The sequence below is a fragment of the Calonectris borealis genome, chromosome 28, assembly GCF_964195595.1.
Source record: "Calonectris borealis chromosome 28, bCalBor7.hap1.2, whole genome shotgun sequence".
Lineage (NCBI taxonomy): Eukaryota > Metazoa > Chordata > Aves > Procellariiformes > Procellariidae > Calonectris > Calonectris borealis.
Window position 1 is genome coordinate 6,606,094 of NC_134339.1, and position 26,195 is coordinate 6,632,288.

The 26,195-nt window shown below is 66.2% G+C and overlaps 4 protein-coding genes across 7 annotated transcripts; all 4 read left to right on the plus strand.

Annotated features, from left to right (window-relative positions):
• The first annotated feature begins 3,803 nt into the window (after positions 1-3,803).
• Positions 3,804-12,637, plus strand: SEMA6B (semaphorin 6B). The gene is made up of 16 exons (XM_075175323.1): positions 3,804-3,933; positions 4,343-4,472; positions 4,782-4,842; positions 4,937-4,999; positions 5,377-5,478; positions 5,644-5,734; positions 5,822-5,941; positions 6,045-6,133; positions 6,240-6,457; positions 6,594-6,725; positions 7,734-7,883; positions 9,088-9,282; positions 9,912-10,052; positions 10,304-10,381; positions 10,587-10,645; positions 10,745-12,637. Exons 1-16 carry the CDS (start codon positions 3,804-3,806, stop codon positions 11,731-11,733), a joined length of 2,748 nt encoding a protein of 915 aa, XP_075031424.1. The 3' UTR covers positions 11,734-12,637.
• Positions 12,638-13,281: 644 nt separating this feature from the next.
• Positions 13,282-14,862, plus strand: LRG1 (leucine rich alpha-2-glycoprotein 1). The gene is made up of 2 exons (XM_075175330.1): positions 13,282-13,387; positions 13,550-14,862. The coding sequence occupies exon 2, from the start codon at positions 13,559-13,561 to the stop codon at positions 14,570-14,572; it is 1,014 nt and encodes a 337-aa protein (XP_075031431.1). The 5' UTR covers positions 13,282-13,387; positions 13,550-13,558; the 3' UTR covers positions 14,573-14,862.
• A 735-nt stretch (positions 14,863-15,597) lies between these two features.
• On the plus strand, positions 15,598-19,689 carry LOC142093804 (perilipin-3-like). Of its 3 annotated transcripts, XM_075175327.1 has the most exons (8): positions 15,598-15,664; positions 16,873-16,931; positions 17,009-17,204; positions 17,323-17,405; positions 17,482-17,713; positions 18,264-18,451; positions 18,536-18,649; positions 18,947-19,689. In XM_075175327.1, the coding sequence occupies exons 2-8, from the start codon at positions 16,884-16,886 to the stop codon at positions 19,436-19,438; spliced, it is 1,353 nt and encodes a 450-aa protein (XP_075031428.1). In that variant the 5' UTR covers positions 15,598-15,664; positions 16,873-16,883; the 3' UTR covers positions 19,439-19,689. The 3 variants fall into 3 exon arrangements, with proteins under 3 accessions (XP_075031428.1, XP_075031427.1, XP_075031426.1); XM_075175326.1 differs by having other exon boundaries at positions 15,601-15,664; positions 18,264-18,649; XM_075175325.1 differs by lacking the exon at positions 15,598-15,664 and having other exon boundaries at positions 16,769-17,204.
• A 917-nt stretch (positions 19,690-20,606) lies between these two features.
• On the plus strand, positions 20,607-23,340 carry LOC142093806 (perilipin-3-like). 2 transcript variants are annotated; one of them, XM_075175328.1, is made up of 8 exons: positions 20,607-20,672; positions 20,866-20,923; positions 21,120-21,315; positions 21,577-21,659; positions 21,745-22,042; positions 22,185-22,375; positions 22,458-22,580; positions 22,664-23,340. In XM_075175328.1, exons 2-8 carry the CDS (start codon positions 20,873-20,875, stop codon positions 23,006-23,008), a joined length of 1,287 nt encoding a protein of 428 aa, XP_075031429.1. In that variant the 5' UTR covers positions 20,607-20,672; positions 20,866-20,872; the 3' UTR covers positions 23,009-23,340. The 2 variants fall into 2 exon arrangements, with proteins under 2 accessions (XP_075031429.1, XP_075031430.1); XM_075175329.1 differs by having other exon boundaries at positions 20,626-20,663.
• The last annotated feature ends 2,855 nt before the right edge of the window (positions 23,341-26,195 follow it).

The window sequence follows — 26,195 nt, forward strand, 5'->3', positions numbered from 1 at the left end:
GGGGGGCTACTACTGGTGACCCCCAAACCCCCTCTATGGCATTGGGGGATGTCCCCACGTGTGATCCTGTCGAGCAAGGGATGCTCTGGGGACGGGGTGCCATATTTCGGGGGCTCGCGGGTGGGGGGGCATTTTCCTTAACACTGCTTCTAAGGGCCTCATTAGCATATCTAATTGCTGATCGCTTATTGGCACTAGGTACTTTCTAAAGGAAATTACCCCAAACAGCAAATAAAATCCCTGTGAAAAGGGAAGGGATTTAGATATTGAGATAACACCATGACCCCCCAGTACGGGGAGGGGTTTGAATAACACGCCCCTCATCAGATGCCTCCTAATGAACCCTGGTTAATTAAGGGCTGGTGACTGGTCATGCTGGCTGCCGCCGCCATTATTCCCTAAAAAAGTTGTATTTTAAGGGATTTCAGGGCTGGTGTCCCCCCACTTTCCCAGTGTCGTCCCCCCACATTTCCCAATGTCCCCCCCCCTTTCCCGGTGCCGTTCTAATGGGTTCGTGTTCTGAGGCTGAGCCGGTGCGGGTGGCATCTGGGATCCCATGGGAATGAGCCAAGCCGGGATCAGCTCCGGGTGTGGCGATGGCCGGTGAGGATGAGGGAGGCCACTGCGGTCCCCACCGTGGCTTGGCGGGGGGGGTGTCTTACTGGGGTGTCACCGGGTGGGCTTGTGCCGGTGGTTTCCCGTGATGCTTTGGGTGGGGATGTCGCGGTGCCATTCGGGGTGTCCCATGGGTAACACGCCCCCCCCCCCGGGTCCCCGGTTGCGGTGACAGCTGCTGGGGGGGGTGGTGGCTCTGGTTACGGTGACATCAGCCCTACCTTCCCACCTGGCGCGGGTGGGGGGCGCAGGCCCCCTTCCCCTGGGGGTCCCTGGAGGGGGGATTACGTGACAGCTGAGCTGCTTTCGGGAGGCCAGAGCCCCCAGCGCCATTGGGGCGTCCTGGGGGGGGGACGAGACCTACCCCCAGCTATGGGACTCAGGCGTCCGGGACCCCCCCTCGGAGCAGTGGGGACAGCGGTGGCCGTGCCATAGGGCCAGCGGCGAAGGCGGCCGGCGGAGCTCAGGTGGGCAGAGTGGGTTGCTGGGGAGGGGGGGGGGCAGGAGCCATGCCCAGTCGCCACGGGGAAGGGCTCCCATCCCTGGGAGGGGAATGGGGACAAGCATACCCCTCCCCCGGCAGGCGGGGGGGGGGCTGGCAGCCCCCTCTTTGGGGTCACATGAACCCCACTGCGCTTGGGGATCACTGCAGTCCCCCTTTATCAGCCTCTGGAAATTATGGCATGGGGGGGCAAAAATGGGGGGCTGCCCCCCACTTCCTCCCCATCACCCCTGTGTGGAGGGGTGGGGGAGATGCTACATGGAGGGGGAGAAGGACAGGGTGAGTGGCTGCCCCCCTCCAAGCTTTGCATGCAGAGGGTGAGGGCTGAGCGTGCTTTCAAATGGGGAAACTGAGGCACGGAGCACGGGGCTCCGGCAGGGACAAGGACAAGGGATATGGCTGAGGCTGTTCAGCTGCTCGGTGTCGGAGACATCTGGGCTGGAGACCCCCCCATCCCGCCCCCCGGACCACCCACCACATCCCCGGCACAGCCGCCCTGTCTCCACTCGCTGCCTCAGTTTCCCCACAGCCATATTGGGGACCAGCACGGTGACCATCCCCACTCTTCCGCCACTGCCTCCGCCACTGTCCCTGTTTGTCACCCGTCCCCTCGCCGTGCTCCTCTCCCTGCCGGCCCCCTCCGCCCCGCTGCCTGCGCTGCCTTTTCTTTGCCCGTACAATCGCAGGCATTTATGTCGCTGGAGGTTCTGGTTACCCTGCGGCCGCTCGCTGTCACCACACAGCCTGCAGGGACGGTGACACCGGATCCCCCACTTGGGGTTACTGGCACCCAAGGCAGTGACACGAACCTCCCCGCAGCCCAAATCCTACCTGGCATGGGTGGATTCTCAAGTGGCCGATATGCACTGAGCCCTTCCCTTGGGCTGCTTTTTGGGGTCCTCCCCTCCCTCTGGGGACCCCACGGGGATGCTTAAATTTGGTGATTTTTGGATGCTGCTGGTGTCACCCGGCTTGGGAGGGAGTTACGGCGTGGGGACATCGTTACCCAAACAGGATGGCTTGTTTAGGTAAGGAAGCTGGGCTCGGAACCCCCAGCAGCTCCTGGGGAGGGGGGTGTTGGGGGACCCCCCTCATTCAGCTCAGGTGGTAAAAGCCTCTGAGATTTTAATTACAGCAATTAAATTGTTAATGGCTTTTATAAAACAGCCCAGGCACAAAAAATAGATTAAAAAATAGGAATTTCCAAGCTGGCACCCAGGGGATGGGACCTATCCCGGCCAGTTTGTCACCCACAGCATACCGCCACCGCCAATTCGGCCGTGCTGGACTTTGAGGCAGGTTTGCCCTTGCAGGCACCCATCGGTTATTTTGAATAGAAATATCTAAAAAAATTTAATAAGGGACGGTGCCGTTCGCTCCTTGGGCAGGTGGGGAAACTGAGGCACGGCTCCATTCCGTGGCTGGGTATCCCGGCCCCGGGGAGGTGAGTCCGACTGTGCCTGGCTCACTGGGGGACCCGGGGAGAGTCGGGGGAGCCAGGGGAGCCAGGGGCTGTGACACCGTGGGGACAGGGTCAGTTGTCCCTGGGGGCCGTGACACCGTGTGGACAGGGTTGGGTGGCCTTTGGGTCCATGACGCCGTGGGGATGGGGCCAGTTGTCCCTGGGGTCCATGACACCATGGGGACAGGGTTGGGTGTCCCTGGGGACCATGACACTGTGTGGACCAGGTCAGTTGTCCCCAGGCGGTGTGACACCAGGGTCAGGTCCCACTGGAGTCAGGTCCTACCTGGGGGCTGTGAGGTCAGGGTCAGACGTCCCCAGAGGCTGTGACATCACAGAGGGGACCGGGATGGGGACAGTGCCGGGTCTCACCCGGGGCTGGTGACACCGCGGAGGGGATGAGGTCGAGTCTTCCCGCTGGCACCGCCTGGCATCCAGGCGCCGTGACCCGCAGCCCCGCGCAATGTCACCCCCCTGGCTCGCCGCAGGGGACACGGCGGCAGGAGGGCGACGGTTCGATTGAACCCGCTCCCTGCTCTCACGGAATTGATAATCAATTAAATCTCTGCCTGGCTGCTAATTACCCAGCCCTACCCCCGTCCCTGCTGGCCCACGGGGATGGGTGGCAGGACGGTGATGGTGGCGGTGGCATTGGGGCTGTCCAGCAGCGGGAGTGCCATAGCACGTGGTGCTCCGATGTGTCCCCAGGGATTTTCTGAGCCATCCCGATGGCATTTCAGATGGGGGAAGAGTCTCACTGGCTTCCCCCATGTCCCCATGTCCCCAGCCTTGCCATGCCACCGTGCACTGGCTTAGTTCCCCCATGGGTTGGTGGTGGTGAGCCACCAGTAAAACCCCAGTTTGGGCCCAGTAGCCCCAGTACAGAGTCGCGCAGGCGCAGGGGGCGACTCAGCGGGGGCGTGGGGGCAGCTTTTCCCAGCATATTTGAAATTCTTCAGCTGGGGAAGGACTCGCTTCCCTATTGCTGATCCCAGCCGCATCCTGTGCCGGCCCCTCGCCGCTGGCACTGGCCCAGCGCCAGCGCCTTAAACCCCCCATCCACCCCCCCTGAGACCCCCGCGGACCCTGGCTGGTTTAGAGTGTGGGAGCTATGGGGTAGGGGGGGGTCAGTGGCACGCAATGGGGAGGGAACCCAGGCAGCCGGGTGGGTGCTGCCCCCCTCCCACCTCTCCCTGTGCCCACAGGTGTGGTGGGTGCCCACCCATGCCAGGGGACACCATGGGGCCACCCCCCCACGTCCCCCTCGTCCTGCTGCTCCTGCTCGCAGTGGAGAGGATGGCCCGTGGCACCTTCCCCGAGGAGCCCGGCCCCATCGCCGTGGCCCCCGAGGACTGTGAGTGCCCACCCAAGGGGTCCCCGAGGGTGCAGGGTGGGGGTGAGGGTGCTGCATCAGTGTGGCTCGGCACAGAGAGGGGATGGGGTTTTGGGGTGTTTTGGGGTGAAGGCAGGAGGGGGGGCACCCATGGGCAGGAGTTTTGGGGTGCTTTGGGGTGAAGGCAGGAGGGGGACACCCATGGGAAATGGGTTTTGGAGTGGAGGCAGGAGGGGGGCACCCATGGGCAGGGGGTTTGTGGTGAAGGCAGGAAGGGGGGGCACCTATGGGAAAGGGTTTCGGGGTGAAGGCGGGAGGGGGGGCACCCATGGGCAGGGCTGGGTGAGGGTGGTCCCCCTGGCTGGCTGGGGGAACCGGGATGGGTGGGCGTGCCCTGGCAGCATATGACCCCCCCATGTGTCCCCCCAAGACGTGAAGCACTACACCGTCTTCCTGGGCCACGGGACGAGCCGCCCGGCTGGCCCCGAGGGTGGGGGGACCCAGCGCCTCAACATCCAGCGCATCCTCAAGGTCAACCGGACCCTCTTCATCGGGGACAGGTCAGAACTGCGGCACCCCAAAGCCACCCCCTGATGGGGGTGGGCACCTGACACCCCACCCCAACCCCCTTTGCTGAGGAGGGACCCCACTACCTGTACTGGGGCACCCCAAAATCTGCCATGGGGCACCCCAGGGGAGCTCTGGTGGGGCTCATCACCCACCCCAGCACCCCACATCTCCCTGGGGGGTTGGCAGAGGATCCTGCACCCCCCTCCAACATGCCTCGCTGAGGTGCACATCCCTGGGGTGCCCCCAGCATCGCAGCTGGGAGCCCTGCAGGGTGGTGACACCCGTGTCCCCCTCCCTAGGGACAATGTCTACCGCGTGAGCCTGGAGCCCACCGGTGCCGGTGAGATGCGCTACCACCGGGTAAGTGTTGAGCCCCTGGGTGCCGGGGAGGTGCCGGGGTGGCAGGGCTGCCAGCTTCACCCCAGCCCCATGCTGGGTTTTCTTCCCCCCCCAGAAGCTGACATGGCGCTCGAACCAGCACGACATCAGCATCTGCCGGATGAAGGGGAAACACGAGGTAGGGGGGGGGGTCCGCATCCCATACGACCCCTCCCTGGGTGGAGAGTGAACACCCTCTGCGCCCTGTGTCACATGGACAAAGCCACCCCATCCCGGGGTGTCACCCTCCGCCTCCCCGCTCCCTGCCAGCGGTTGTGTCTCCATCATTTATCGGCCGCTTAGATAATTGGGTTTGTAATTAATTATTTCGGGCCCATGGAGCAGAGCAGGCACAGCCCAGCAGTCCAATTTCCAGGTTCCATAAATGCCATTTTGGGGTGAAAACACCCCCCCAAGCCAGACCCTTGCAGTGATGGGAGCCTGGGTGGGAGTACCCAGGGGTGGGCTGGGGCGGAGAGGGTGCTGAGGGGTGACGGTCCCCTCTCGCTGGCGCAGGCAGAGTGCCGTAACTTCGTCAAGGTGCTGCTGGTGCGGAACGAGAGCCTGCTCTTCGTCTGCGGCACCAACGCCTTCAACCCCGTCTGCGCCAACTACAGCGTGAGTCACCCACCCCCTGCCGGGATGGGGACACCTGGGACCCCACGTGTCACCCTCTCTGTGTTTGGGTGATCGGCTCCGCGAGTAGTGGGTGCTCCTGCCTGCGCCACCAAGGCAGCCCGGACCCACGTGGCACTGCTCACGGCCCCGTCTCACCCGCTATAGATGGACACGCTGGAGCCCATCGGGGACAATATCAGCGGCATGGCCCGGTGTCCCTACGACCCCAAGCACGCCAACGTGGCCCTCTTCACAGGTCAGTGCTGGCACCGCCAGCGCCGCGCCAGGTGCTCTGCCCGTCATCCCCTGCCCCGCGCCCAGCTGATGCCCCTCTCCCGCGCAGGGGGGATGCTCTTCACCGCCACGGTGACAGACTTCCTGGCCATCGATGCCGTCATCTACCGCAGCCTGGGGGACAGCCCAACCCTCCGCACCGTCAAACACGACTCCAAATGGTTCAAAGGTGCCTGCCGTGGCGTGGTACCCACCATGTGCCACACAGCACCGGTCCCCGTCCCCTTTGACACGATCCTGGGACATCCCTGACCCTGCCACTGTCCCTGCAGAGCCCTACTTCGTACACGCCGTGGAATGGAGGAGCCACGTCTACTTCTTCTTCCGGGAGATTGCCATGGAGTTCAACTATCTGGAGAAGGTGGGAGACATCCCCACGGTGGCCCAGAACACCCAGGGTGGGGACAGGGACAAGGAGACAGTCATTGGGGTTGGGTACCAGATGGTGATGGGTGTCCATCCCATAGGTGGTGGTGTCCCGGGTGGCCCGGGTGTGCAAGAACGACATGGGGGGCTCGCAGCGGGTGCTGGAGAAGCAGTGGACCTCCTTCCTCAAGGCCCGGCTCAACTGCTCCGTGCCGGGCGACTCGCACTTCTACTTCAACGTCATCCAAGCCGTGACGGACATCTTGGAGCTGGACGGGCGCCCCGTGGTGCTGGCTGTCTTCTCCACGCCTGCCAACAGGTCGGACCCTCTTGTGCCCCCGCTGAGACACCCTGGGGCAGGGCTGGGACCCCTCCATGCACTCCAGTGCCCGTAGGGGACATGAGGGACATGGGGGATGGGTTTAGGTGTTCACCCCGTGCCCATGTCTCCTCAGCATCCCTGGCTCAGCCGTCTGTGCCTTTGACATGACCCAAGTTGCCGCCGTCTTCGAGGGACGTTTCCGGGAGCAGAAATCGCCCGAATCCATCTGGACACCCGTGCCCGAGGACATGGTGCCAAAGCCCCGGTGAGTGACACACCGCAGGGACAGGGATGGAGACATCCAGGCTGAGACCGGCAGGAAGGGGCATGGGGATTGGAATGGGGACAGGGATGGGGACAGGGGCAGCCAGGCCTGGTACCTGCAGGGAGAGCGATGGGAGTGGGCATAGGGTCAGGGATGGGGACAGGGACAGGGACAGGGATGGGGACAGGAATGATCAGGGCTGGTACCTGCAGGGAGGGTGGTAGGGACAGGGGCGATGATGGGGACAGGTACAGGGATGGGGACAGGGACAGCCTGCGCTGGTACCTGCAGGGAGAGCGATGGGAATGGGCATAAGATCAGGGATGGGGACAAGGACGAGGACAGGAGTGATCAGGGCAGGTACCTGCAGGAAGGGTGGTGGGGATGGGGACGGGGTTGATGATTGGGACAAGGATGGGGACAGGGACAGGGTTGACAAGGGCTAGTACTAGCAGGGACAGTGGTGGGGATGGGGAAGGGGACAGAGATGGGGACAGGGACAGTCAGGGCTGACACCAGCAGGAAGGGTAGAGGGAATGAGGACAGGAACGGTGACAGCCAGGGCCAGTACCAGCAGGGCTGGGGACAGGGATGGGGACAGCCAGTCTGGTACCCGCAGGAAGGGGCATGGGGATTGGGATGGGGACAGTGACAGGGATGGGGACAGGAATGATCAGGGCTGGTACCTACAGGGAGAGTGGTAGGGACAGGGATGGGGAAAGGGACAGGGATGGGGACAGGGACAGTCAGGGCTGACACCAGCAGGAAGGGTAGAGGGGATGGGGATGGGAATTGGGATGGGGACAGGGCTGAGAACAGCCAGGGCCAGTACCAGCAGGGCTGGGGACAGGGGTGGGGACAGGAATGGTGACAGCCACGGCTAGTACGAGCTGGGCTGGGGATAGGGCTGGGGACAGGCAGGGCTGGTAGTGGCAGGTCTGGGGACAAGCAGGGCTGGGGACAAGGCCAGCGTGGCCGTGGGGACACTGAGCCGTGCGGCGGCCACAGGCCCGGGTGCTGCGCGTCCCCGGGGATGCGCTACAACTCCTCCAGCACCTTCCCCGACGAGATCCTCAACTTCGTCAAGACGCACCCACTGATGGATGACGCGGTGCCGTCCCTGGGCAACGCGCCCTGGATCCTCCGCACCATGAGCCGGTGAGCGCCTGGGGCAAGATCCGGCCTGGGGAGGGGTGGGAGGGCCCGGTGGGTGCTGGTGGGTGCTGGCCGGAGCCTCTCACACCACCCTTGCGTTGTGTGCCAGCGCCGGGAGAGCGCCAGGAGACCTGATAAATCTCATAAACTTTGCAGTCGAGATTGTCTCATCCTAATTAAATCTGCCTTAATTGCTGCTTGATGGGGAATTAATCAAGCGGCGCTCTCAGGCCGTAGCCTCCTGCCGGCAGGGCAGTCGGGGCGCGCATGGGGCTGGGGCTGGGGACACTAGGCTGGGGCTCAGGACATGGGGCCGGGGATGGGGACACAAGGCTGGGGCTGGGGACACGGGGATGGGGACACAAGGCTGGGGCTGGGGGCACGGGGATGGGGACACGGGGATGGGGATGGGGACACAGGGATGGGGACACAGGGCTGGGGATGAGGACACGAGGCTGGGGAGGGGGACACGGGGCCGGGGCTGGGGACATGGGGCCAGGGCTGGGGACATGAGGCTGGGGACACGGGGCTGGGGACACGGGGCTGGGGCTGGGGACACAGGGCTGGGGCTGGAGACACGAGGCTGGGGCTGGGGACATGGGGCTGAGGATGTGACGCTGGGGACAGGGACACAAGTCTGCAGATGGGCCTGTGGGGCTGGGGACAGGGACACAAGTCTGCAGATGGGCCTGTGGGGCTGGGGACAGGGACACGGGGCTGGGGACAGGGACACGGGGCTGGGTAGGGACACGAGGCTGGGTAGGGACACAAGGTTGGGGACAAGGATGCAGGGCTAGGGACGGGAACTCGAGACTGGGTATGGGGATGTGGGGCTGATTGGGGGGGTCTGGGCTGGTTCCTTGTAGGAGATCTGGGCTGGGTCCCAGCTGGGATCCAGCTGGAATCCAGGCTGGGTGTGGGCAGGATCCTGAGTGGGATCTGGGATGAGTCGTGGGGGGGATCTGGGATGGGTCTAGCTGGTTCCTGGGTGGGACCTGGGCTGGGTGCTGGCCGGGATCTGGACTAGTTTCCATTCGGGATCTGCATGGCTCCTTGTGCTCTCCGGGGATTCCTTGCTCTGGGCCAGCTGCAGCCTGTCCATCCCCACGGGGGGATCCTAGCCCCCCCACCTTGCATCAGTTTCCCCCTCCCTGGGGCCACGCGAGCTCCCACACGCCCCAATGCCCACTCCGGTCACACCACGCAGGTACCAGCTCCGCAAGATTGTGGTCGACAACGCAGCGGGGCCATGGGGCAACCACACCGTGGTCTTCCTGGGCTCCAGCACGGGCACCATCCTCAAGTTCCTCATCCAGCCCAATGCCAGCGCCAGCCCTGCGCCCACCGCCCCCGGCAGCCAGAGCGTCTTCCTGGAGGAGTTTGAGACCTACCACCCCGGGAGGTGGGTGCTGGGGTGCCAGGAGGAAGGGGAGGGGTGGGTGGGGGTGGTCAGATGTGTGGATGGATGGATGGGTGGTTGGATGATTGGGTGGGTGGGTGGATGGATGGATGGGTGGGTGGGTGGGTGCTTGGATGATTGGGTGGCTCGGTGAGTGGGTGAGTGGGTGGGTGGATGAATGGATGGATGGGTGGATGGGTGATTGGTTGGGTGGGTGAGTGGGTGGGTGGATGGATGTGTGGGTGGGTGGGTGGATGGATGGGTGGGTGGGTGGGTGAGTGGGTGAGTGGTTGGAGAGCTGGATGAATGAGGGGTGGTTGGATGAGTGGGTGGGGGGCATGGGTAGATGGATGAGATATTTAGGGAGAGATTGATTGGTGGTTGCAAGGTGACAGGGGAGGATGAATGAGGTGGTTGGGGATGGATGGATGGGCGAGATGGATGGAGGGTTGGAGGGGATGGGTCAGAGGGATGCAAGGGTTGGGGGGGTGGGTCAGAGGGGTGGGTGGGTGAATGGAGTGGGGAGAATGGGTGAGATGCCCTCCTCTAGACCAGCCTGTGCTGGGGCCAGCTCCATGGTGGGCAGGCGGGGACCAGGGCCGGGGCCACAGTGAGCTCTGCCCCATCCCCAGGTGTGGCCGGGACACGGAGGACGAGCGACGGCTCCTGGGGCTGGAGCTGGACAAGGCAGCGGGGTCCCTGCTGCTGGCCTTCCCACCGTGCGTGGCCAGGGTGCCCGTGGCTCGCTGCCAGCAGCACTCAGGCTGCATGAAGTGAGTGTGCTGGTCTCAGCTGCCCCCCGGGGTGGGCAGGGCTGGCTGGGGGGGGCATGCGAGGAGCAGAGAAGGGTTACCTCCACATCCCAGGAATTTACCCTGCACCGCGATCTGGCTGGGAAGGGCTCAGCATGGCTGGGAGCACAGCCAGGGGAAACTGAGGCACGGCGTGGTGCCGGGCCTCGTGGGGGCCGAGGGGTCGTCCCCTCCATGTCGAGGCTGATCCTGACGTCTCTGCTTCCTGCCAGGAACTGTCTCGGGAGCCGGGATCCCTACTGCGGCTGGACGCCTGAGGGCTCCTGCATCTTCCTGGAGCCCAGCCCCAGGTAACGCTGCCAGGCCCGGGGGGGAACACTGGGGGACACAGAGGGGGGGGACAGTGGGGTCTCAGGGACTCCCCAGAGAGCATCGGCTCCTGCAACCCCCTTACTGCTGAGACCCAGCAAACTCATCGCTTGCTGAAGCAAGCTGGGAGCCCTCTGCCATGCTATTTGTGACCGGCTGACACCCCACAATTTGTAACCCGCCCAGGGTGGCCTTCGAGCAGGACATCGCTGGTGGCAGCACGTCCCACCTGGGCGAGTGCGAGGGTGAGTACAGGGCAGGGACGGGGCTCGGGGACACGGCGGTGGCACCGCCAAGTCCCCACCGCAGCCATCCCCTGACGTGCCCTCCCCGCCATCACCTAGGGCTGGTGACGGAGAGTTTCGTGGATGAGCCGGATGGGCTGGTATCGGTGAACCTGTTGGTGATCTCCTCTGTAGCTGCCTTCGTCATCGGCGCCGTCATCTCCGGCTTCAGCGTCTGCTGGTTCATCGGCCACCGGGACCGCAAGGAGCTGGCGCGCCGCAAGGACAAGGAGACCATCCTGGCGCACAGCGAGTCAGTGGTGAGCGTCAGCCGACTGGGCGAGCGGCGGGCGCGCGGCGGGCAACCCGGCGCCTTGCTGGCCCCGCTCATGCCCAACGGTTGGCCCAAGGAATTGGGGAAGGTCACCCAACACGACCTGGACTCGGGGGTCCTGCCCACGCCGGAGCAGACCCCGTTGCAGCAGAAACGCTGTCCCGGCGCTCTCCAAAACTGCACCTGGGAGCAGAGTCATAACATCATCAACGCCGCTTTGCGGGACCCCGGCGGATCCGGCACTAGCGCCACCGGTGCCAGTCGGTTGCACGCCGGCTCCAGCCGCCCGGCTCGTGGCATCCCCCTCTCCTGCCACGCCATCCTGGTGGACCAGGAGCTGGAGGCCGAACTCAGCGACTCCTCGGGTGACGGGCATTGGGGTCGGGATCCCCAGGAGGGTCCCCACACCCGGCAGCACCCACCCGCCGACACCCGCCGTCCACCCCGCAGCTCCTACGGCGACTTCGCCGGCACGCCGCACCCCAGCCCCGATCGCCGACGGGTGGTTTCGGCACCCGGCGGGGAGGGGGGAGACTTTACTGAGGGGCCACCCTGGCACCCCGAGCAGCTGAACTTCAACGCCAACAATGGCACAGGCCGCCCTGGTGCCCACCTCAAGAGGAACCACACGTTCAACAGCGGCGAGGTGCCAGCGGGTGATTATGGGCGACACGGCACGGCACCCCGGGCACCCGGCACCGGGCCCCCGCGGGCGCTGACGGACCTGCACCACCTCCTGCGCTATGGCATGGAGCGGACTCCCTCGGGAAAATAGGGTTTCACCATGTGTGTCCCCCCCCTCCAGGGCACCGATGGGGTCCCCCGGCTCCCTGGGGACAGGGAGGGGTGGCCGGACAGGAGCTGTGGGCACGAGGTGAGATGCTGCATGGGTGGAGGGCGGGGACAGGCACCCCCTGGGTGCCCCCGGATGGGGTTTGGGGGTGTCCCCAGTTGGCGTGGGGCAGTGCCCCACGCTCCAGCTGCTTTGCCCGGGTCCCCAGGGAGGGGTCCATCCATCCCGTCCCCTCCCCAGGTTGGACCCAGGGACCGCAGCACCCTGGGAGGGGGATCCCTGGGAGGCAGCAGGATAGACGCACGGACACAGGCACAGCTGAGGCAGAGCAGGGCTGTGCCCCCCACCCCACAGCCCCTTGGACCCACTGGCCATGTCCAAGCACCCAAGGGGGGGCTTGTGGGTGCTGCCAGAACCCTGGGGACACCCAGCCAGGGAGTGCCACCGGGGTGCGTTGATTGCGGTGATGGGACAAGGTGAACAATTGGGGTGCAGGGGGGTGGAGGGCCCCCAAATGTGTGTGTTATCTGGGGACGGGGCACACTCACCCACCCTGGCCTGGGGTCAACCCCTGCCCAGTGCCAGCTTGGGGGGGTGGGGGGCTTGTCCATCCCCCACCCAGCATCCCACTCCTGGAAAGCACAGCCAGGGTGCGGGGGCACTGCTGGGGCTGGGGGGGTCCCCACCGAACCCACTCTCTGCTGGCAAAGGGTGCCCTTTCGGTGCCACCCCTGCCCAGCCCCAGGGTGGCGGGTCCCTGGGGGGGTGGCAGGCTGTAAATAGGGTGGAGGGCAGCGAGTGCCCCCCCACCCCGCGGCCATGCATGCGGCCGCCCGCGGTCTGTACCCCGCGGCCCCAATAAACGCCCGTTTACCGGAGGCGACTCCCCCGCCGCTGCCTCGGCACCTTCTTAGCCCCAGCCGGGCTCCTCAGGGTGCTGGGCACGGGGGTACTGGCGGCGGGTGATGGGAGGACATGGGGTTGGGGGGAGACACTGGAGTCCCGGTGTGCAAAGTCCCAGTGCGCACACAGCACCTCCCGTGCACCCACCCACCCGTGCTCACACCCCCACTCCATGCACCCATCCGTGTTCACCCCCCTCCCCAGGCACCCACACCCCATGCTTCCCCCCACCAGGCACCCCCCTGCCAGCACCCCCACCCACCCACTCCCAGCCCCTCTCCCATGCAACGAGTTCCTCTGTGCTCAGCCCGCAGCAGCCACCGGCCACGGCTCATCGTGGCACGGAGCCACTCACGGGGCTTTGCCACAAGGCAGTGGGTGTGACACAGGGTCCCACCACTCCCCAGCACCCATGATGTGCTATGCCTCAGCTTCCCCAGGAGCCATGCAGGTGTACAGCACAGTGGGTGCTGAGGTCCCCTGTGTCCCTGAGAGGAGCGAGGGTGGAAGGGGGGGTGTCAATGCTGTGTCCCCCAAGAGCCGCAGGGCACAATGGGGATGCGGGAACGTCAGCACCCTGACCCTGCCCCGGATGCCGGCACCCTGCGAGCTGGCAGCGAAGGTGGCGATTTCCCAACCGGCACGTGAGACCGAGCCACCAACCCCCTCCCGGGGAGACAGCCACCGAGGAGACAGGACGGTCCCTGAGGAGCCTCGCTGGCCGGTTGGGAAGGTGAGGTCAGGGCTGGGGGGCTCGCTGGGGGGCCTGGGAGGGGGGGAGCTGGGGGTCCGGGCATCTCCCTGCCTGCAGCCATGGCCTGCCCACCCTGGGGTGGAGAACCGGCAGCGGCAAGGCTTGCACAACTCTCGAGTGATGATGGCTGCCTGCCCACAGGCCAGCACCATGATGCCACCGAGCCGGATCCTGCCACCGCTGCTGCTGCTGCTGCTGGTGCTGCCACTCGGCCCTGCTGCGCCGTGCTCCCCCCAACCCAACGCCACCCGTTTCGTCTGCACGGAGCCCACTCTGAGCACCTTCCCCTCTGGGCTGCCCCCCACCACCCTGGCCATCTCGGTAGAGTTCACGGTGCTGGCCACCCTCCTCCCCCCAGCCCTGGCCGGGCTGCCCCGGCTGCAGGAGCTCCACCTCTCCTCCAACCGCCTCGCCACCCTACCCGAAGCCCTCCTGCGCCCCGTGCCCACCCTGCGCGTCCTCGACCTGACGGACAACCTTCTGGCCGACCTCCCCGCCGGCATCTTCACCGGCACCGGCCACCTCCGGCACTTGGTGCTGCAGGGGAACCGGCTGCGGGTGCTGCAGCCCGCATGGTTCCGGCACCTTCTCCACCTGTGCTGGCTCAACCTGGCTGCCAACGCGTTGGCGGAGGTGCCGCCGGAGGTTTTCCGCCCGCTGCATTCCCTACGTAGCCTGGATCTGTCCCACAACCGCCTGGCATCCCTGGCGCCGGGCGCGCTGGCCGGGCTGCGGGCGCTGGAACGGCTCGACCTGGAGGGGAACCGGCTGGGCACGCTGCCTCCCGCCACCTTCGCGCCCACGCCCGCCCTGCGCCTCCTCTTCCTCCCAGATAATGAGCTGCGGGCGCTGCCCGCTGGCATCTTCGTCCCCCTGCGCCATCTCCGCGTCCTTGACCTGGCGCGTAACCGGCTGCGGGCGCTGGAGCTGCCTCCCCGGCCCCCCGGCCCCACGCTGGACCTCGATATCTCGGGCAACCCCTGGGTCTGCGAGTGTCCACTGCTGGCGCTGCTGCGGCGGGTGGCCCCGCGGCTCACTGCCGCCCGCGACACCCTCTGCGCCAGCCCCACGCACTACCGGGGACAGGAGGTGGCCGCCGTGAGTTGGGCTGGGGACACAGGCTGTGAGCCCAAGGGGGACGGGCAGCACCTGCCAGACCCCTAGGCAAGGAGTTTGGTGTCACCCCAGGTGCCCGGGCATGTTACCTCCCACCCTGCCACTCTGTCCCCAGCCGAGATGAGCTCTCCTGGGAAAACCGAGACAGGAAGAGCAGGGCTGCAGCTGTCCCCAGCCCAATGGCCCTTGTCCCCATAGCCCAATGGCACTTGTCCCCATCCTGTGATGCCCATCCCACCTGGCTCAGGCTGTCCCCCGTCCCTGTCCCCACCCCACCTGGCACATGTTGCTGTCCCCATGCCACAAGAGCACATTAAATGCCGTCACTTGGAGCCATCACACTTTTTCCTGTGTGTTGTCCTGTGAAGTCCACGGGCATAAGGCAGGGACGAGCACCATGTCCCCTGGCCGTGCCTGTCCCATACTCACTGTGTCCCCTGCCTGTGCCCGTTCCCGGCCAGACCAGCCTGCTCCCCCACGGGGCCACCCCCTGGGGTTGTCCACCACCCTCTGCCACCCTCAGGTGTTGCTCACCACTGGGTGACACTGCTGTCCCCTGGCCTGAGCACCCACAGGGGTTGGGGGAGGCCTGGGACCCTGTGGGGCTCTGCTTGGCATGGGGACACCTGGCTTTGGGACATTTGGTATGGAGAATTTTGGCATGGGGACACCTGGTGTGGGGACACATGTCAAGGGGACACTTGGTATGGAGATGTTTGGCATGGGGACACCGGGGGTGGGGACACCCGGCGTTGGGTCACTTGGCGTGGGGACACGTGGCAAGGGGACACCTGGGGTGGGACCCTTGCCGTGGGGCGGTGGCTCGGGGCCCCTGGCCGCCCGCCCGGGGCGGGGTGTCCCCGCAGGTGTCCCCGGGCGCGCGGGACGTGGCGCGTATCCCCGGGCGGGATCGGGCCCCGCGCCCCGCCGCGGCCCCACGTGGGGGCCCTGACGTGGCGGCACCGGCCAAAGCCCGCCCCCCCAGCCCACTCCTCCCTCCTAATTGGTGGCCGCACGCCCCTCCCCTTCGCTGATTGGCTCCCGCCGCCAACTATGAATCCGACGCTGGGCGGGGATCAGGGATCGCGACCGGGGATCGCGATCACGACTGGGGGTTGCGACATAGCGCCCCCCCGCCCCGTAAGTACCGTCCGCGGGACCTGGCGGCAGTTGGAGGGTGGAAAGCGGGCCGGGGGGGGCGCGGGCTCCCTGGGGGGCTCAGGGGGATCCCGGGGGATCCCGGGGGTCCCGGATTCGGCCCCGCAGGGCCCGGGGGGGCTCCGGGGGCTGACAGGGGGCAGAGCCCGCCCGGGCTGCCGAGAGCCCTGCGGCTTCAGGAAAGCGGGAGCGGGGGAGGTCCCGGGTGTCCCTTGCCTGTCCCCCCTCCGTGATGGATGCCACGGAGCACCCCGGGACCCCGAGGGGACCTCCCCCCCCCCGGGACTGCCCCCCCAAGGTCCCAAGGGGACACCCCTAGGGACCCAAGGGGTCCTGCCCCCCCCCTCCCCCCAGGGACCAGCCCCCCGTGACCCAAGGGGACCTGATCCGCCCAGGGACCTGCCCCCCAGGACCCAAAGGGACACCCCCCGGGAACCAAGGGGACCTGCCCCCCCAGAGACCTGATGCCCCCCGGGACCCAAGGGGACCTGCCCCCCCACAGGCACCTGCCCCCAGGGACCCAAGGGGACCTGCCCTCCCCCAGGGACCTGCCTGCAGGTCCCCCCCAAAGCTCCCCCCAGGACTTGCCCCCCAGGGTGCACAGGGCCGGCTGAGAGGGGCAGCAAGGCAGAACGCTGCCCTGTCCCCCACGCGATCCAGGGTGCAGCAGCGGGGGGGAACACCCCAAAGGGCAGAGATGCTGCCGGGGGGGGCGAGGGGGGACTGCTCCGCTGCCTGCGGTGGGTCCTGGGGCCGCCCTGGCCAAGGTGGCGGGTGGCACGTCCCCAGCGCAGGCTTGCGAAAGGCGAATCCAGCCCAGCTTCCGGCTGAATCACCCAAAAACCCTCCCCGGCCCCAAGCGGGGATGGGGGGACCCAAACAGGGATGGGGAACCCAACTGCACCGCCTCCCAGCAGGGCAGGAGCTCAGCCCTGATCCCTTCCAGTCCCCCCATGACGCCTCCTCGAGCGGCTCAGAAGCCTCCAGCTGCCTCCCACTCATGTCACAAGTTGGTGGGTCTCAGCCCTCGGAGGGGTAGGGGCTGCGGAGGTGCGTGCTTGGGGGGCTCAGCTCCACCATGTGCTGCTTTCCTCGGCACGGTGAGGGGTGGCCATGGGGTTCAGCCACTGCAGGGGTCCATGCCGAGCTCAGCCACCCATGGCACCCCAGGATCTTTCTCTTCCCTGCAGCCGCCGCTGCCATGTCAGCCAAAAACACTGCACCGGCAGAGGACCAGCAGGAGCTGAAGGTAGGGGTGCAAGGAGGGCTTTGGGGGGGCTGCGGGCATTGCTGGGGGCCCTGGCTCACCATCATTGCCCCGGGCAGAGCGTGGTGAGCCGGGTGGCCAGCCTGTCCCTGGTGAGCTGTGCCTGCGGTGCCGTCTCCACGGCGTACACCTCCACCAAGGAGAGCCACCCCTACGTCAAGTTCATCTGCGCCACTGCCGAAAAGGGGGTGAAGACGCTGACGGCGGCGGCGGTCAGCGGGGCCCAGCCCATCCTCACCAAGCTGGAGCCGCAGAGTGAGTGGGGCTGGGGCAGGGCAGCACCCCATGGGTTTTGGAGTGCCCAAAAACTGGCCCCAGCAGAGCTCTTGCAAAACAGCAGGGTATTAAAAAACATCTATTTTCACGTCTCTAGTTTCCACCGCCAACGAATACGCCTGCAAGGGGCTGGATAAGCTGGAGGAGAAGCTGCCCATCCTGCAGCAGCCCCCGGAGAGGGTAACGTCTACCCTGGGGAGGGTCTAGCCCTGGGCAAGGTGGTGGGACAAGGCATCCCTCTACTGTCCCCTCCCAGGTGATGGCAGGGACCAGGGAGCTGGTGTCGTCCACTGTGAGCGGTGCGGTGGGGCTGGCCCGCGGCACGGTGCAGGGCGGCGTGGAGAGGACGCGCTCGGCGCTGAGCACTGGCGTCAGCACCATGGTGGGCTCCCGCGTGGGCCAGCTGCTGGCCATGGGGGTGGACACAGTGCTGGGGAAGTCGGAGGAGCTGGTGGAGCGATACCTGCCCGGGATGGACGAGGAGCTGGGTGAGCACCAACCACATCGCGCCGGAAACCATCTCCCAAATTTGAGGGTGCCAAGCCCCCCTCTGGGACCCACACCCCATTGCTCAGCACCACCCCAGCATCACTTGCACCCAGTGCCCCTTCTTAGCTCCCCGTGGTGGTGCCTGGGCAGCTCCGCAGTGCCAGGGCACCGCCAAGCCCCACGCAGGGGACAGTCCCCACCCGGTGGGAACCCGAAGCCGGGGAACGCGGTACGGCAGTGGGTGAACTCTCACCTGGAAACCAGAAAGCAAATATAGCCCTGTGCCACCCACCCTGGGTATTTATAGCTCGGCACAGGGTAGCGGTGGGCAGAGTCGGCCCCGTGTCACGGCAGAGGTGACCGGAGAGGCCACCTGGCTTTTTGGTGACACCTCCACATGACCCGGTGGCCAAGCATCTTGTGGGTGGGCACCCCTGTGTCCCCGCAACAGGGTGCAGAGCTTGGGGGGGCTCATCCCAGCACCGGGATGCTCCAGTGCCCAGCATGGGGATGGTCCAGCCATGCAGTTCTAACCACCTGGCCCTGCAGCGGCAGCAGCGGGTGTCGAGGTGGCCTCACCAGAGCGGCAGAGACGGTGGCAGAGCTACTTTGTCCGCGTGGGCTCGCTCTCAGCCAAGCTGCGGCACCGAGCCCTGCAGCGCTCGCTGGGTGAGCTGCAGCAGGCACGGCACAGCACCCAGCGGGTCCTGGCCCAGCTCCACCGCATCTTTGAGCTGGTAAGGATGCGGTGGGGACCGTGCCAGCCCCATCCCAGCCCGGCACCCCCCAGTGTGCTCCCACCTCGCTGTCTGTTCCCCCAGATCGAGCAGGGGTGGCAGGGTGTGGATGGGCCATTGTACGGTGCCCGACAGCATCTCCACCACATGTGGCTGGAGTGGAGCCAACAGGATGCTGTGCCCATGGAGGACACCAAGGTATGGGATGGGTGACCATGCCCGTGGAGGACACCAAGGCATGGGGTGGGGGGACCATGCCTGTGGAGGACACCAAGGCATGGGGTGGGGGGACCATGCCCATGGAGGACACCAAGGTATGGGATGGGTGACCATGCCCGTGGAGGACACCAAGGCATGGGGTGGGGGGACCATGCCTGTGGAGGACACCAAGGCATGGGGTGGGGGGACCATGCCCGTGGAGGACACCAAGGTATGGGGCTCCGGGCCAGACTGGCAGGGGGAGCATCACACCCCAGGGCCGCCATTGCCTTGCAGGTGGAGGCGCGGACGCTGGCCATGCTGCGTGGGCTCCTGCGCCAGCTCCATGCTGCCTGCACCCGCCTGGCCACCAGCGCCCGGGGTTTACCCAGCAGCATGCAGGAGACGGCTGGACATGTCCGGCACGGCGTGGAGGGCGTGCAGGTTTCCCTCTCCCATGCCCGCTCCTTCCACGACCTGTCGGGTTTGGTGCTGGCGCAGAGCCGGGAGACGGTGATGCGGGCACAGTTGAGCATCGACGAGCTGCTGGAGTACGTGGGACAGCACGCGCCCCTGCCTTGGCTGGTGGGACCCTTCGCCCCCGCCCTGGTGGAGTATCCGGAGGATGTCCCCATAGAGATGGCCAAATGGGAGGGTTGCGTCACCGTGGGGGGAACGCACCGGGTGCCACTCCCCCGCGGCTCTGCAGCCAGCACTGAGCCCCGGCACGGCCAAAATGGGGGAGTGCCCGCCCACCCGCAGCAGCGAACCCCTTCGGAGACAGGGTGACGATGGACTCGGTGACCCGGCGTGGGAGCCCTGATGCTGCAAGCCGGGGACTCGTTCGGGGAGGGAGAGGGTGGTGGCACACAAGGACAGAGCGTGTGCCAAGCCCGTCCCATCCCATGCGGGGTCCGGAGCTCCCCGCAGTGTCCCCGAGCCTGGGGACCGTCGGGATTTCTTCTCTTAGCAGCAGCTTCAAAGCACTTTAAAAAGGAAGAAAACAACTTTTTAGGCCTTAAAATGACTCTCAGCCTGTAGCGCCGGCTGCACCAGAGCCACCATGTTGTGTTGGGCTCGCTGGGGGGGCTCGGCAGGGGCGACAGAGCCGGGGGTGTGGGGGTGACCCCATGGGGAGGGTTTCGCCAGTGGGGTGCTGGGGTGGGGGGAGTGGGGTGGGTGTTGGTGGGGTGCTGGGGTGGGGGGTGCAGGCAGGGTGCTGGGGCGGCTGGACTGTGAACCGCAGCCGTGTGGCACTGAACTTTGTCCCAGTTATCACCACTGCGTCCTGCGGCAGGGCTGGGCCTGGGGTCTACCCCACATTGTGGGTGCAGCGCGGTCACGGCACCGGGGGGGTGGCACCGGGTCCCTCGGGACTGTCCGTCCTTCTGCCACTGGCACCCACTGGGACCAGTCAGACCTTCTCCACTGGGGGGGGGAAGAGTGGGAGCCCGGTATTGGGGGATCCCCCCGAGGGGAGGGTGGGTTTTGGGAAGGAGTGAGTGCCTGATCCGTCCCAGGGGATGGGTGTGGGGGGCGTCCAAGGGATCGGGTCCCGAGGGGGGTCAGCATAGCCCGGCCTGGGGGACCCGGTCCCGGGAGGATTCGGTTTCGGGGGGGCGGGGGGAGGTCCAGTGCAATCTGGTCCCAAGGCATCCAGTCCCGGGGGGAATCGGTGCAGTCCGGTCCTGGGGGATCGGGTCCCGAGGTGGTCGGTCCAGCCCGGTCCCGGGGGGGATCCGGTCCAGGGGGGATCCGATCCTGGGAGGGTCGGTCCAGCCCGGCCCGGTGGGTGGGGGGGGTCGGTGCAGTCCCATCCCGGGGGTCCCGGAGGGGGTCCCTGCATCCCAGCCCTGGGCCGCGCCGCTCTCAGCAGGTCGGTGCTCCCGGACCGCCCCGGGCCGGCCCCGGCAGGGCGGGTCCCGGTCACATGCGCTCGGGGCCGGGCTCCGGGGCTATAAAGGCCTGCGGGGAGGGAGCGGGGCGAGTCTGCAGCTTAGCTGAGCGTCCGGCGGTGAGCTCGGTCCGTGTTTGGGGCACGGGAGGGGGAGCCGGGAGCCCCCCTGTCCTGGGGGGGTCCCAATCGGGTGGGGGCTGCCCCGTCCTAGGGAGGGGGGTAACTTGGGAGTCCCCATCCTGGGGGTGAGTGGGGGGCGGTTGGAGGGGGTCTGACCCCACTCACGGTGTCGTCGTCGTCCCCCCCCCCCCCCCCCCAGCCCCGCCATGGCCACCAGCGATCCCGGGACGGCGCAGCCCAAGGCAGAGGAGCAGCAGGTCAGTGGGGGCAAAGGGGGGTGTTTTGGGGTGGGGGTGTCCAGGGGGTCCCTGCTTGGGGACAGGGCTCTGAGTTATCCTTAGGTGGGCTTGGAGAGTCCTTGGAGTACCCCAAAGCCATCCTCGGGGGTGTCCCCCATCCCCTATGAGATTTGGGGCTCCATCACCCCCCCACACTCATCCTGACCCCCCCCAGAGCATTGGGACGCGGGTGGCCAGCCTGCCCCTGGTGAGCTCAGCCTATGGCATGGTCTCCACTGCCTACGCCTCCACCAAGGAGAGCCACCCCTACGTCAAGTCTGTCTGCGATGCCGCCGAAAAGGGGGTGAAGACGCTGACGGCGGCGGCGGTCAGCGGGGCCCAACCCATCCTCACCAAGCTGGAGCCACAGAGTGAGTGGGGCTGGGGGTGGGGCAGCACCCCATGGGTTTTGGAGTGCCCAAAAACTGGCCCTAGCAGAGCTCTTGCAAGACAGCAGGGTAGGGAAAAGCTGTTTTCTCATCTCTAGTTTCCACCACCACCAAATACACCTGCAAGGGGCTTGGATAAGCTGGAGGAGAAGCTGGGGCGGGCAGCACCCCATGAGTTTTGGGGCCTTAGCAAAGACCTTGCAAGTCATCAGGATATTAAAACATCTGGTTTTATGTCTGTAGTTTCCACTGCCAATGAATACGCCTGCAAGGGGCTGGATAAGCTGGAGGAGAAGCTGCCTATCCTGCAGCAACCCACAGAGAAGGTAGTGGGGTGGGGTGGGGTGGGCGAACATGCTCGAGGTCCCCTCCCAGTGCTGCTTAACAGAGGGTTGTCCGCCCCTCAACCAGCTCATCTCAGACACCAAGCAGCTGGTGACATCCACGGTGACGGGGGCCAAGGATGTCCTGACCAGCACCGTGGCTGGGGCCAAGGACGCGGTGACCAGCCGGGTGACGGGTGTGATGGACATGACCAAAGGGGCCGTGCAGGGCAGCATGGAGCTGACCAAGTCGGCGGTGAGCAGTGGTGTCAGCACTGTCATGGGCTCGACCGTGGGCCAGATGGTGGTGAGCGGGATGGACTCTGTGCTGGAGAAGTCAGAGGAGCTGGTGGACCATTACCTGCCCATGACCGATGAGGAGCTGGGTAAGGAGCTGATCACAACCCCTTGGAGATGCGTCATGGCCTGGGGTTCCCCTTGGAGAGGGGTGGGTATAGCCTGGGCAGGGCGATACTGGCTCTATGTGGTGGGGGAGGGGGGACCACCTAAGTAGCTCCTCTCCCACAGCCAACCTGGCCACAGCTGTGGAGGGCTTTGAAACAGAGCAGCAGAAGCAGCAACAGAGCTACTTTGTGCGCCTGGGCTCCCTCTCGACCAAGCTGCGACACCGAGCGCTCCAGCACTCTCTGGGCAAGCTGCAGAGCGCCCGCCGCAGCAGCCAGGATGTGCTGGCCCAGCTCCAGCACACCCTCGACCTGGTAGGACCCATCCCCATGTTCCCCCCATGCCACCCTGGGGCTGCAGCAGACCACCCACACCAGGCTCTGCATCTCCTCCCAGGTGGAGCACCTCAAGCAGGGCATGGACCAGAAGCTGCAGGGAGGACAGGAGAAGCTGCAGCAGATGTGGCTGGAGTGGAGCAAGAAGCAACCAGGTGGTGGCAAGGACCTGGTGCCACCAGAGGTAGATGAAGAGCAGGGGGTCCCTGGGGTCACTCGGTGTGTGTGTCCCCCACTACCCCTTACCACCCCTTTGTCTCCCTGCAGCCGGTGGAGTCGGGCGCACTGGCCCTGCTGCAGGGCTTGACACAGCAGCTCCAGAGCTCCTGCCAGCCCTTGGTGTCCAGCCTCCAGGGCCTCCCTGCCAGCATCCAGGACACGGCGGGGCAGGTCCGGCACAACGTAGAGGAGCTACGGGCAGCCCTTGCCTCCATCGCCTCCCTCCAGGACGTGACAGGCAGTGTGCTGGCCCAAGCCCGTGCCCGTGCAACCAAAGCTCGCCAGCTGATGGATGAGCTGGTGGAGCACGTGGCCCACAACACCCCCCTGACCTGGCTGGTGGGACCGTTTGCCCCCTCAGGCCAGCGCCTGGTGGACCTGGAGATGCAGTAGTATCCTCTGGGGTGGGGTGATGTTGGTCCTCCCTCATCTAAGCCTCAATAGGAGCATCTACTGACCCCTGCCTGGCCCATCTTGCCCGTAACCTTAGTGCCTGCCTGTACAAGGGACCTCTCCTGCCTGCCCCAAGTGCAGCTCTGTCCCTTGGCACCTGTGTCAGGGACGTGCAGTAACGTGCCTTTGTTCCCCCAAGTACCTCTTGGGGTCACCTGCAGCCCCTGGCGGGATCCCCCATGTCCCCTTGTCCTCAGTGCCTTCAAGCCCCTGGTCTTGTTGGGTCGGGGACGGCTTGTGAAGCAATAAACTCTGGTTAGTTTTGCACTGGACTGAGGCTTTCTCTGGGACAGGGGGGTGGTATTGGGGGGCCCCTATGGCAGGGGCTCAGAGGAAGTGATGATGTCATAGGCCTGCATGCCCTCACAGGGCTGGGGCTTCTACTGGAGTCACGGGAGGGGACTGAGCACCCAGGACACCAGCCTCTTCCCCTCACCTCGTGAGCAGAGACCATGGCTGAGGGTGAGTGGAGGGGTTGCTCTGGACAAAGAGGGCCCCTCCCCCCAAGTTCTGTGGACCCCCATGTCCTTGGCCCCCCACCCATCCCACAGCCTGGGGAGACCCCCCCCCCGGCCTGATCCCTGCCCTGGTGAGACCAGGGGTGGGAGGACAGGAGCAGGAGGTGGGACCAGGGCTGTCCTGGGAGCAGGGTCCCTCCAGCCCCATCCTGGGGGGCTCAGGGCAGCAGGGTCTGGCAGTGTGTGTGGGCGGGTGCTGGGCAGGACCTGCTCACCCTGCTGGGAGTGAGGGGCAGCACCCCATGTCCTGCATCCCATGTGGTGGCACCCTGCTCTGTCCCCCCAGACAGGGGTGTCACACCCTCCCCAGTGATGATGGCCTCGGGGCACCATCTTCGGGGCTGCAGTGCTGGCAGCTGGGGCTGGGTGCAGGGGCTGAGGCGGACCCCAGGCCCCCCCAGTGTGGCTCAGCCCCTTGCCCTGCACAGCTTGCCATGAGCTGGGTGACCACCCATCCCGCCAGCAGCCCCGCTGTGTGTCACAGAGGAGACGGGCACCAAGGCCAACATGGGCCCCATCCTGGGCTCCCCCGGCCACCCCACGGGCACGGCTGGGCCCAGAGATGTCACTGGGGCTCCGCGGCACCCACCTGCACCCTGGGTGTCAGCACTGTTCCCCCCGCCTTGCAGGCAGAGCTGCGCAGGACCCTGCAGATGAGACCACCCCGCAGCCATCCCAGCAGGTACCCTTGCGCTGGGGGCTGTGCCCCTGCCTGGAGTCCCATGGGTCCCTGGAGGGGGACTCTGTCGGTGTCCCAGGGGCCCATGTCTGACAGCAGCCCCTGTGCACCCCAGGCTGCTGCAGGCTCTGCCCCAGGGGGTCCCCCCACGCAACAGGGAGCCCCCAAGGACGCTGGTACCAGCATCCCCTTGGTCGTGGCCACCATCCTCCGTGCCTTGCTGGGCCCCACGGTGGGTCGGCTCTTCCTCCACAGCATGGAGCGGGCACTGGATACGTCCCAGCAGTGGCTGAACCGTTACCTGCCCCTGGGCGAGAGGCAGGCAGGTAAGAGACCCTGGGGTGCTGCTGGGGGTCCCCATGTCCCCCTCACCCTGGGGAGCTGCTGGCGATCCCCATGTCCCCCTCACCCCAGAGTGCTGCTGGGGGTCCCCACATCCCCCTTGCCCTGGGGTGCTGCTGCGAGCCAGGACCCCTGGCATCCAATCTCCAGTCCCTCTTCCCCCGCAGTGGATGGGGTTGCGGCAGGGCCAGATTTGGCTTCGGCCGGGGCTCTCCGGCACCGCCACCTCCTTCCCCTCGGCTCCCTCTCCGGTGACACCAGTAGCCGAGCCGTGGCCCTGGTGCAGCAGCTCTGGCAGAAGCAGTTGGACACCCCCCACCACCTCGCCCAGCTCCAGCACATCTTCAGCGTGGTGAGAGCCACTGGTTCACGGCACTGGGGATGGGGCGGGGGGATCCCCACTGTGCCTGGGACCCCCTGTGCCCACGGTGCCATTCTTCCCACAGACGGAGGCCACGCAGCAAGGCTTGGAGGAGCCGCTCCGCAACAACCAGGAGATGTGGGCATGCAGGAACCAGGCGCAGGCAAACCCCTGCCCACACCCTGCCTGTCCTGGCACCTGCACCGAGGGGTGCGGGACCCCCGTGATGGCACCGCGGCAGGTGGCCGTGGGTCGGATGCTGGCGCAGCAGCTGCAGGACGCCTTGGTGCAGCTGCAGGTTTGGGTTGGGCAGCTGCCAGCCCTGCTTCAGCAGGCAGTACGGCGAGTCCAGCGTGGCATGGCTGAGCTCCATGGTGCCTTCAGCCAGGCAGGGTCCCTGCAAGAGCTGCTGGGGATCATGGTGGCCCAGGGACGCGAGGTGGTGGCCCAGGCCTGGGAGGGGCTGGTGGTGTTCCTGCTCCAGCACCCACTGGTGCCATGGCTGGAGGATGATGGCGAGGCTGCCGGCACAGCGGCACCACGCACCACCCCGCCGCACCCCCAAACCTAGGGGTGCCCCAAATTTAACCAGCCCCAGGCTGTGCAAGGGTCTGAAACCCTGCTGCGTCGTCGGTGGCACCAACATGGCTCTGCTCACGTTCATGTCTGTGTCTTGGCGTTATTCCACCTCCCCAGGGCTGCAACAGCCAAAGGCAATGAGGGAGTTGGGGGGGTGGGAGACAGCCCTCATATCCACCTTTAAATTCCCCATGCCCCAGGGTGATGTCCCAAGGCAAGGGGGCTCACACAAACACCTTGCTGGGGCAGTGCAGGGTTTAACCAGCCCCTCCTGGGGCACGGTGACATGTCCCCGTGTCCCCATCCACCTTCCCCAGGGTCCAGGTTGGCCCCCGCGTCTCTCCACATCTCCCCAGTCCGAGGATGGGGCTGAGCACTGGCCCTGCACCGGGCAGCAGCACCTATCTCCCCCCAGCTCTCCCCCTGCCTCCCGCTTCCCGACAGTTGGGCAAGAGGCACGCGGGGCATTTTTTCTTTTGGGGGGGAGTTATTTGGGTTTTGTTTACGGAGGGCTGGAGCATGAAATCAGCCCTGGAAAAAAAAAATAACCCTCTCCCCAGGGCAGAGTTACAGCAACAGCTGCCTCAAAGCAGGGTTGGGGCATCCTCCCTCCGCCACGGCACAAACAGGACTCGAGGACGCAGCGGC